Source organism: Mus musculus, chromosome 6, assembly GCF_000001635.26.
Source record: "Mus musculus strain C57BL/6J chromosome 6, GRCm38.p6 C57BL/6J".
Taxonomy (NCBI): Eukaryota; Metazoa; Chordata; class Mammalia; order Rodentia; family Muridae; genus Mus; species Mus musculus.
The window spans coordinates 71205035-71217061 of NC_000072.6; the positions used below are offsets into that span (position 1 = coordinate 71205035).

Genomic DNA, 12027 nt, shown 5'->3' on the forward strand with positions numbered 1-12027 from the left:
ATGGCTTCTCATTGTGGTGCTGTTGTTTTTATTTTATTGGTGTGTGTGTGTGTGTGTGTGTGTGTGTGTGTGTGTGTGTGTTGGGAATTGAACCCAAGGTCTCACACATAAACTCTATCACTGAGTATAACCCAAACCCTGTTGTTTTCAGTGATCCTTGATCACCGATAATTTTTTAAAATTATAATCTGTGTACATCACTCCATATATTCAGATCTGTAGTTTAATTTCACCCTGAATACAGATTTCCAACTCATGTGTCCTAGTCAGGAATGTTAAGAGTGGCCAGATCTGTAGAGTGTCCAGTGGACCTTTTGCCTGTCAGCCACATGGGCAAGAAACTGGAACAAGAGGGTATTCAGGACTCTGAGAGAGTCCCTGCATAAGGACAGGGATCCGGAAGACCAAACTGTCAAGGGGGAGCCACTGCCGCCGTGAGCACAGCCACAAATGGCCATCCAGCAGTGGACAAGCTCTAAACGGTTGGGCACTCAACTACCAAATTAACATCTTTTTCTTTTATTGGAGGGCTTAATGTACAGATGTGGCACAGGTGTAATTCCTCCCACAACATGGACAGAAGCAAAAAGCAGAAAATGGAAGCAACTCTCTGAAATCTACATTGTCCCAAACTACTAGGGGTTTGATATGAGTTTAACAGCAGGCAGCAGAAATCTACACATTGAAATCCTAGTGCCCAGCAACTCAGAATATGGCCTTATTTGGAAACAAAATTACTGCTGCTGTCTAAGGCCATAGAATAATATGGTAGGCTTCTAATTCAATAAGGCCAATATCCTTTTTGTTGTTGTTGTTGTTTTGTTTGTTTGTTTTTCGAGACAGGGTTTCTCTGTGTAGCCCTGGCTGTCCTGGAACTCACTCTGTAGACCAGGGTGGCCTCAAACTCAGAAATCCACCTGCCTCTGCCTCCCAAGTGCTGGGATAAAAGGTGTGCGTTTAAAAAAAAAAAAAGATTTATTTAGTTTTACTTACACTGCAGCTGTCTTCAGACACACCAGAAAAGGGCATCGAATCCCATTAAAGATGGTTGTGAGCTACCATGTGATTGCTGAGAATTAAACTCAGGACCTCGGGAAGAGCAGTCAGTGCTCTTAACAGCTGGGCCATCTCTCCAGCCCAAGGCTGATATCCTTACTGAGATATCCCTGGGAAGCATCTATGTGAAGACTGGAGTTATGCTGAGCGGAGCCCTGGACCAGATGTTTTCCTAGCTCCCTCAGAGGGAACTTGGCTCTGTCAACATTGGCTTTCAGACTTCTGTGTCCAGAATTGTGAGGTCCGATGCTTATGCCACCCAATTTGTAGAACAATGGTGTCTCAGGGTTTTATTGTTGTGAAGAGACACCATGACCACAGCAAGTTTTATAAAGGAAAGCATTCAAATTACAGTTTCAGAGGTTCAGTCTGTTACCATCATGGCATGAAGCATGGCAATGTGCAGGCAGACATGGTGCTGGAGAAGGAGCTGAGAGTTCTACATTTTCATCCATACAAGCAGCAGGAGAAAGACTGTAAGCCACACTGGGCATAGTTTGAGCATGTGAGACCTCAAAGCCTACTCCCAGTGACACATCTCTTCTTATAAAACCAGACATACTCCAACAAGTCCACACCTCCTAATAGTGCCGTTAGTCCCTATGGGTCGACATTTAAACACGTGAGTCTAAGGGGGGGGGGGACGACATTCCTTTCAAACTACCACATTCCAATCCCTGGAGGCTTGAAGCCATACCATAATTCAGAAAAGCATTCAGTCTAACTTCAAAAATCCCGATAGTCTATAACAGTCTCAAACTTTTCTGCAATCTCTTAACTGTAATCCCTTGTAAAGTCAAAAAGCAGACCACATCCCTCCAACATTACCATTCCAAAAAGGAGGAAAGGAGCATAGTGAGGAAATAGTGGGCCAAAGCAAGACTGAAAACCAGCCAAGGAACTCCAAACTGTATTCCCAGTCTGATGTCAAAGCAGTCTTCAGATCTCCAACTCATTTTAGTTTTGTTGGCTACAACACACTTATCTCTTTCGGTCTGGTTGCACTCCCCGTTATCTCCTCGGCAGATATCCCATGGCTCTGGCATCTTGGTGTCTCCAAGGCAATCCAGGCTTCACCTTCACAGCTTCACATAATGGCCTCTCTAGACCTCCATGTAGGGTCACCCTGACTTATCCCTGGTCTCAACAGCTTTCCTTAGTCACAGAGGGAGACTCCATAACCCTTTTCCTCTATCCCTGACTCTAAAGCCAGAACCACATGGCCAAAACTACCAAGATCAGCAGATCTTGCTGAGGCTAGAATATGGTCCCCTTGTTCAATGACATTGTCACCAGCTTTCTGCTTTTGATGGTTTCCTTCCCTGCTTAAATTTGGATGTCCTGGAACTTAGAAATCCACTTTCTTCTGCCTCTGGAGTGCTGGGATTAAAGGCACGCATCACCCTAAACTTCCCGATTTTTCTTCACAAGTTGGAAGCTTAGCTGGCTAGAGTTTTGCTCTGAATTCACCACTCCTTTTATTCTATTTAAGAGCAGGCTTTTCTATAATCTGTTTATCATCTTGAACAGAGGACTTAGTGTTGGAGTTCATCAAAAGACCCTCACTCACAAAGACCACAGAGACCTCCATCACTGCAAACTGCAAGTGGATTTTTATTATTCCAACATGTTGGGGACCCCCCCTCTCAGCACACAGGCCAGAGGAGAGACCCAGAACAAAAAAAAGAACACACTTTTATACCTTGTAAGGGGCAGATTTAGGCAACAGTGTAGCTGGCTTATACTCATCCGTGTAGCAAGTAGCCCTTTCAGGAGTTGGTTTGTATAGTGACTAAGTAACCCTTTGGCCTAGTCTCTGCCTGCCCTTGTGGTTTTTCAGCAAAGTAACAGTATGTTTTATGTTTTGAACTTATGGGTCAGCTACTAATGTCACAGGGAATTCTAGCAAGGTCAGGGTGGTTTGTGGCTTTTATTTATTTATTTATTTATTTATTTATTTATTTATTTTTCAGAATTTAATGTGAGGTGGGGTAGGGGAATTTCTGTGGAAGCTGCTATCTTATTATGGTTATTTTTCTGAGAACAGCTCATTTTGTTTTGGCAGCTGTAGATTCTGTCATTTTGACCACTATGTTTCTGAAAGTCCCTTCAGAGAGGAAGGGGCGAGGTGGTCTTGAACTTATTTTGGATTCTACATTAGCTCCATTCCACTTCCTGGTGCCCCCTTTCTCTTAAATTAGTACATTTTCTATTTTTCCTTGCTCAGTTTGCTTCTCCACTGAAATCTCTTGGGCCAGGTCCCCACAGTTCAAACCATCCTCAGAACCGTTGTTTTTAATGTTCCTACTAGTATGGCCCACTATGCCCCACTTAAATCATTCAACTGTTTTTGTTCACACTACCACAAATGACAAACCAATCCAGTTCTCAGACAGCAAACTGCTGCTCAATTCTGCTACTACCCTCATAGTCTGTCAGCACCAGAAGTGTCCCGGCCTATAGAAGCCTTGATAAAGAGCTAACAGTTACAGGGGAAAATAAAAACCAATAGCACACACCAATATGCCAGTCACAGAAATAAACTCTAGACTGAAGAGCTAAGTAATTATGGAATGCTGAAAGTCAGCATAACATCCAGGGATGACGATGTCTGGTTGTAATTCCAGGACTTGGGGGATGAAGGCAAGAGCTCAAGGTATTCAAAGTCATCCTCAACTACATGTGGAGCCTGAGGCCAGCCTAAGTGAGATGACTCCCTCCTCCAAGCAAACTGAAAGAAGAAATTGGTGTTTGTCAGGGCCCTCTAGTTTCCCACCCTCCCAGAACTGGGAAGTTCCAGTTCAAAGAACAATGAAAGGGGAAATTAGCAGTTGGCTGTTGTCAGTTGTCACAGCCCTCCAGTCCTCCACCCCCCAGGTACCTGGATGCCCCAGTTCAAAGAACAACCACAAAATGTACATTCCCAATTGAGTCTCCTGCACTCTCACTTGTAACTAATTAATCAGCCAGAAAAATCAATACCGGATTCTGTTATTCTCTTTTTTAATTCAGAAACACCCCTTGCAGTTTGGCCCATTCCCTCATAAACTCTTTCTCAATCCTGTAATGCCAAGGCATGGACACCCCTCACCTGCAGGTTTTTTTTTTTCCTTTATAAACCCACACACACAACAGTGGATAGCTTTTAAAATACAAGACTTTCTTTTAAAGTCTTAATTATGTGTATGCCTGTGTGTGCCTGTGTGAGAGTGCCCTCAGAGACTGGAAGAAGGTGTCAGATCCCCTGCACCTGGAGTTACAGGCAGTTGGGAGCCGCCTGGTGTGGTTGCTGGGAACTGAACTGGAGTCTGCAATAGCAGTGTGCACTCTTAACTACTGAGCCATCTCCAACACTGGGTTTTGTTTGGAAAGTGCTAAGACCAAAGGAAAAGATTAATACATTTGACTTCATCATTTATCAAGATTACACATGAAAAGGATAGTGTAAATGTAATTTCATATAAAGCAGTACTGTGGGAGATTACCCTTGTGCTTCATTATACCCATGTAATGAAGGTTATGAGATATAAAACTTCCTCCAAATTAAAATGAACTACTAACAAGTCAATGGACAGGCAGGTCAAGGGCATGTAATAGGCCACCTGCAATATAGAAGATGTGTATTTTACCATAATTATAACAGAGGTGGGGAATGTAAGATGAGGTACTCAATACAAATGGTAGTAAAAGTTAACATTGCTTACATCCAAGTTTGTAAGGATACTGTGAATGGCTCTACCGTCAGTGGTGGAGATATAAACTGGTGCCATCTGTGCTGGAGGCCATTTGACAGCACCCCTTAACATTTTCAGTGAGGTCTCTAGCACCTAGCAAACACCCTTGTGCAGCTTCCCGAAGCAGTACTGTATACCTATACAGAAAGCATAAACGATGTCACAAGTGTATGTTGGGTGTCGTGGCACACTCCCTTGTAATTCTCACTCTTACGAGGAAGAGATGTGGATATCAGCCTGAGTTACATAGTGGGACTAGGTCTTAATAAACAAGCAAGCAAGCAAGCAAGCAAGCAAGCAAGCAAGCAAATGGGCTGGGGATATGGCTCAATGGTAGAACATTTGCCTAATATGCACATGGTTCTGAGATTGGAAAGAAAGCAACAAGGTAAACTAGAAACAGATGTTCTTTGTCTAGATAGGGCTGAAGAGATTGTTCAGTGGGTAAAGTGCTTTTTAATCACAACTTGACTTCACATTCCCAGCATAAAGCCCAACAGAGTGGCTTATGCATCTCTAGTCTCTGCACCCCCACAGGAAGAAGGGGGCAAAGAAGAGAATCCTTAGAAGTTCATGGGCCAGTCATGGGATACCTGTCTCAAACAAGGTAGAAGGTGAGAACCAATACCTGAGGTTGACCCCACATACATGCTATAAACTGCATATGCCTGCCTCCCAACACATACATAGAAAAGAAGAGCAGAAGGGGCTAGAGAGATGGCTCAGCCATCTACTGTTCTTGAAGAAGACCCAAGTTTAGTCCCAGTATTCATGTAGGAAGGCTCACAACTACCTATGACTCTAGCTCCAGGGGATCAGATGCCCTCTGATCTCTGTGGGAACCTGCACTTGTGTTTACACACACACATGCACACACACACCGAGAAGGGTGGGGAGAGAGTCAGGAAAAAGAGTGAGTGAGAACGAGTTTAAAATAAAACTAATATTTAAAAAGGAAGAAAAGAGGGATTAGATTAAGTGTTGTAGATCCATGCTTTTTAAAGTCATTTATAAATGATGCTTTTTAAAGTCATTTATAAATGATGATGTCAGTCTAATACAAAGTAAATTATAGAAAAACGTAGTCCAGGCTGGCCTTCAACTTACTGAAGAAACCATTGAATATTAGGTTCTCCTAGCTCCATCTCCCAAATGCCTGGAACCACCTTGACCAGCATAAACCTGAGCAGTACTGACAATATAATATCCTTCATGTGAATTGTGTTAAAGCAGGAGGTAAACTTGTCTCTTAATATACACCTATGGGAACTGAGGACAAAGGCGCTGGGCAACTGGTACATCAGATGACAGCCAGTGCTTCTGGTATGGGGACAGAATCAGGAGGTTGAAAGCTTTTTACAAAATTTATGTTGTTTGACTCTTTATAGGCAACCAATTTTCTGCATTTATGTGTTTAATGATGAAATGATTTAAGAAGTATTTAGCTTGTAAATATAGTTGAGCTGGCTGGCTTATGATATTGGATCATAGTCACTGCTCCTATAAAATGCATAGTACAATTTCTTTTTTTTCATGTGATTTGCTGTTTTATTAGATTTCTGTTTAAAGCAGAGATGACCCATAGGCTTACATACAATATTGAACGATGTTCACCACTTTACTTTCAGACTTGAAGTTATTTTTTTTAACTTTTTCCATTTTTTATTAGGTATTTTCTTCATTTACATTTCAAATGCTACCCTGAAATTCCCCTATCCCCTCCCCCCACCCTGATCCCCTACCCACCCACTCCCACTTCTTGGCCCTGTTGTTCCCCTGTACTGGGGCATAGTGCAATTTCTTGTCTTGTGTCATTTGAAAGGAGCCATGAAATGATTTGCAAAGCAAATGCTTTTCTGGAATTCCTGAGGGTGTGTATGTGTCAGGTGGCCGAAAGGGTGTGTATAACTGGTTTTGTTATCATCTTGACACAAACTTTTAGTGACTTAGGAAGAAGAAACCTTAACTGAAGAACTGTCTCCATGGATTGGACCGGATGCCCATCTGTGGGGAACTGTGTTGGCTGATGATTGGAAGTGCACAGCCCACAGTGGGTAGCACAATCCCTAGGCAGGAGAGTCTGTGTTGTATAAGAAAGCAGGCTGAGCACAAGCCAGAGAGAGCAAGCAGTGTTTCCTCCAGAACCTCTGCTTCAGTTCCTGCTTCCAGGGTCCAGCCTTGAGTCCCTGCCCGGACTTCCTTCAGTGATTGACAGCTACTTAGACGCTGTAAGCTGAAGCAAACCCTTTCCTTCCTTTTGTCGTGGTGTTTGGCACAGCAACAGAGCAGGACTGGAAGGGTGTGATATTTGGAGCATTGACAGAAACTGTTATCACCAAAGCAACCAAGCTGAGTGTCATGCAGGGGAAGAGATTCGCTTTGTCAAGCTGACAACCAAGCTCTCTGACTTTGACGCGAGGGGAAATAATTCGAAGGCTTTTCAGCAAAATTTCTAGGGATCAGATAGAATTTCCCCAGAATGAGCCAAACAGTGGTGGAACTTGCCTGTAATCCCAGCATTATGAAGGCCGAGACAGGCAGATCTCTGAGGCCAAGGCCAGCCTGGTCTACAGAGCAAATTCCAGGACAGCCAGGGCTACACAGAGAAACCCTGTCTCAAAAAAACAAAACAAACAAAAAACAAAAAACAAACAAACAAAAAAAAAAAACAAAACAAAACCAAAAAACAAAACCAAACATTTCCCAAAATGTTTCCTACCAGGATCGTGCACTGAGAGTAGCTCTGGGGTGAGGAGCTTTTGCCCTGGGAGATGCTGAACTTGGATTTTGTGTAGGTGCCCAGAGAACTTAGTGCCTTAACAAACAGCTGTTGATGGGCTCTGAGATTTTCCCTTGGTCCATCCTATCTTCAGTGGCCACCCCCAACACACCTGCAAACACACACACCAAGCAGCATGTGAGCGCACACACATACTAATTCCACAGCCTTTTACGTAGGCCATGGACATTTTCCCAACAGGGGCACTCATCCTATGAGACCACTTTCCTGGCTAATGCACATTCTTAAGTATGTCCACAAAATAGCTGTTACCGTTTTTTCTCCTTGTTTTTGATCTTTTTTTTTTTTTCTGTTCTTTTTCCATAATTGACAGCAATAGGGTAAAGAAGGTGATTTGAAAGTGTAAAGGAAGGCTGGAGAGATGGCTCAGCAGTTGAGAGCACTGACTACTCTTCTAGAGGTCCTGAGTTCAATTCCCAGCAACCACATGGTGGCTCACAACCATCTGTAATGAGATCTGATGCCCTCTTCTGGTGTGTCTGAAGACAGTACAGTGTACTCAGATGTTCATTGCAGTGAGTCATCGGTCTGGTTCCAGGCCTCTGGCTCCCATCAACCCTGCATCCTCACCAGCACTCCTCTCAGATATCCTGGTGCTGCCCTGAATTATGGAGATCCTGCAATGAAAATTTCCAAGTAAAAATGTGTGGACAAAAGGATAAATTGTGGGACACACTGTGACACACTACAGCTTCCATAATGAGATGCTTTTGTTTTGTTTTATATTTTTATTATTTTATTTTATTCCTGTCTTTTGTTTTCTTTTAGGGGAAGGTTGTAAGGTGGAGGGCGGATAGGAAGGGACTGGAAAATGAGTGGGATTGGGGTGCACGACGTGAAACTTACAACTCTCTCCTCCCTGACCCTTTTTTGGGTAAGACGTATTTATTGTATGTGTGTGAGTATACTGTCTACCACATACTTGCACACATCGTAGTGGCTCCCACTGTGGGCAGGCAGGCCTCTGGGTTTCCTCCCCAACCCACACTGCATGGCATGGTGGCTGCAGGTGGGCCTTCTGGGTACTTTGTCTTTTAGTCATTTGATATTTATCTGTTTATTTTACATGTTAATTATGTACTTGGGGAAGGGGATGTTCAGGTTCCATGTGCACTTGTGGAGGCCAGGACAACTTGCAGGCATATGTTCTCTCCTCCCACTCCACAGGATCTGGGGTTGAACTCAGGTTGTCAGACTTAGTAGCAAGCACACTCACCCACACTGAACCATCTCACTGGTCCTGGATCAGTTTTTACATACACGCTAAGAATCCACAATTTTCTAGTGTTCTACATCAGAAAAGAATCACAGGAGGTCCGAGAGCATCCAAGGGAATTTATTTTGCAAGCAGGTAAAGTGAAAATGGGCATACACGAGAGGACACAGAGAGAGAACAGAGCATCTGCTGTGAATCTTTTAACTTTGGAGTTTGAACTTGACCAGGAGACGGCAGGTACTTAATGATGAATTTACACTCTGCAAATAAAGTGCTTTGTAGGAAAATCCTTCTGGCCATGGTCAAGGCCTCACCATAGTTCTCTTCCTCAGATCTTTAAAGAGGCAGTCCCTAATAGAGTCACCAGGCAATGACAGATGTCTGATTAGTGCTCTGGTTCACCAAAATGGGGTGGATGCAGATGGTGAGGGGGGTGCGTGGAACTCTTAGGCTTGTTTACTGTGGCTCTCAGGGTTTGTGAGTAGTCTCCAGTTAAGCCACAACTCCTTTAACATTTTAAGGATCCACTCTGTCATCCCCCCCCCCCCCCCATTGTAAGTTTATACTGAGCATGGTCTTCACTGTCAGTCTTCATAAAGCCTTCTAGAGAAGAACAAATCCTCAAAAAGAACCAAGGGTCAGTGCTAATATTCTACAAAGAGGTGCCCGCATCATAGGCCTCAGAGGCTGGGCAGGGCTCAAGGGCAGGTAGGGTACTGTTCTGGGATGAAAGGCTGGGGATGGAGAAACTAACATTTTAGGCAGAAATAAATTGCAGTTTAGTGGGAATCATGTGACTTCAAGATGTTAGAGTTCTGGGAGATGTCAGTGGTAGCACAAGGTTTCGTAGAAGTTTTGGTGACACCCTCAACCAAAAGAATTTACTTCATGATTTCCCATCATGTTGGTGTGAAAGTTGGGGTTCCAGAAACTAAAAGACACTTCTTGGGCCTTCATTTCTCAGCTGGAAGTCAGCCTCCAAGTAAATGAGAGCAAACTGGCCACTCTCCAATGAGATCCAGGCCAGGTGAACTGCCTTACGAAAGGGGAGAAGCCCCCAGAGCACAGACAGGATAAAGAAATTAAGCAGAGGAACTAACAGTCACTCAATACAATGAGTAGAGCCTCATTGGGCCAATGATGAAGCCTAGGCTGAGGCAGACTTCTCAGTCTTGGAAGCCCCTACACACCACTTCTGATGGGTCCATCACTGGCAGGCATGCACAGTCAGCTTTACAAGTCAATGGCCAGGAAAAACTCAGCTTTTCTTCAACATCATAAAGAGCTACAGGCATGGTGGGTAGGACCAGGGAGGGAAAAATTCCTTCTATGTGTGTTCTAGAGTTATTTTAAAGTTATGCTTCAAGCTCTGATTAGGAGTAAAGACCACAGGATCCCAAGATCCCTGCATCTTTCTAGGCATCACTGAGTATATCTCAAAGGGTCAAACACTTTTGGCCTGAGGATTCAGGACATCACCCACCCCAGTCTGCAAAACCTAAATATTCATAACTGTAGATGAGACCAGCAGCCCCAGAGATGCCTACACAGATACACAAGCAGTCACCTGGGATTCTAGGTACCTGCCACTCTTAGCTCAGGTGTTACCCCCACCCGATACACACACAAACTCACCTCCCCTAAACAAACCCCTCTGCATAGAGCTCACCATGGCATTTACTATTATGCTGTGCCTTGTTTGTTTACATTTTTCTTTCTAGCACAATTATATTTGGGGCTCCCTTATTAAATAGATGGTGGGATCTAGCACCTGACACATGTAGGAAGAGTTGGTCTGAAATGAAAGAGAACTAAACTGAATTGAATTGAACCAAAACGACAGTGGAGGACACAGAGTAGTCATTTCCTCAGCTCCCCAGCCACAGCCCCCCCACCCTCCAACAAGGTCCTCACTGCTTCTTATGGAACAGAGCGGGGGCTGGTTCATTGCTAGGCTCAGCCATGACCTGCATGGGCTGGTTGTTCAGGGCAGCCTCTCGCATCTTGTGATACATGAATTCGTTTTGGCGGAACATACGCAGCTCCATCTCTGTCTGCATCCGCATGGCCTGTGGGACATAGATAGACACAGCACCGATAATAACAAGTCCTCAAGACACAGTTCTGACACATCTTTGGATAAATGACCCCTGGTCAGTATTATTTAACTCTATCCCTTCAAAAACGGGGGGCGGCGGGGGGTTTACAATATTGTGAATTGATGGTGTAGCAGTATGCCTAGCATCATAGAGAGAGGAAGTTGGACCCATGAGACAGTAGCCAAATGGTTGTTTTCAGTAGAAAATGCTTCCTCTCACTATCAGCTGAGAACCTGGATCTGAACCCTGGATCCTGAACTCTGTGGTTGTAGGACCTCAGCGAAGCGCCTTGATCACTTCAGCCCCCTGTTTCACCATTCCAAAGACAGTAAGATTTCTCTGTACTTTACAGCAGGTTGGAAAGATTATCGGGAACAAGACGCAACTAAGTTCTTGTTCTCCCACATATCCACTCAGGGAATATTCAGAGGGAGCTAGATGCTCAGAGACTCAGGACACTATGGTAAGACTGACAAGAGATCCTGCCAAGATTTGACAATATTATATATATAATTGACAAGATTAATATACTAGATATAAAATTAGCCATCTCCAACCTTACCATCAAACCATTAGATAACTATAGACAGAGAACTCCCCTCTTTGGGGCTTCTGTTTCCACATATTAATCAAGGGGGTGGGCTAAGCATTTTATGTTTCTTTCTGGTCTAGCTGGAAGTCTATACCAGAAAGTCTTACCACAAAGCAAAGTCCAGATGAACCAGGTCTCCCATCTTAAGAGATCTTCTAACAATACAGTTACTGCCCACCCCCAGGATGCTATTTACCTCTAAGTCTTTGGTGATAGGGTGGGAGGGTCCATGGGTCACCAGGAGAATAGCATAGGCTTTGCAGATCATCCCATGCCCCACTTCGATGTGACCAGCATGCCAGTTGGTAAGCCCTGCCCTCATCACAGCCATGCCCAGTTGGGCATTGTTATGGTGGTAGAGTTTCCTGCAGAGGCACAGAAAGTAATCATGACTCATTATCTCAACCGTCCTTACATCTGTACAGCACAGAATAACTCTTAATGTACTCTGGTGGTTATCATTGTCACCTTGACATAATCTAGCATCACTTGGGACAAGAGTCTCAATGAGGCAATGGGTATGTTTGTGG

General features: G+C 44.0%; 1 protein-coding gene across 2 annotated transcripts in view; it reads right to left on the bottom strand.

Annotated features, from left to right (window-relative positions):
* Nucleotides 1–8905: 8905 nt before the first annotated feature.
* Smyd1 (SET and MYND domain containing 1) overlaps nucleotides 8906–12027 on the bottom strand; it is a 48342-nt gene continuing 45220 nt past the window's right edge. For both annotated transcript variants that reach the window (NM_009762.2, NM_001160127.1), the window contains 2 exons: nucleotides 11694–11862; nucleotides 8906–10875 (listed from right to left, as the gene is read on the bottom strand). In NM_009762.2, the coding sequence (NP_033892.2) occupies nucleotides 10717–10875; nucleotides 11694–11862 (328 nt within the window). In that variant the 3' untranslated portion in view covers nucleotides 8906–10716. The remainder of the gene's footprint in view (nucleotides 10876–11693; nucleotides 11863–12027) is intronic.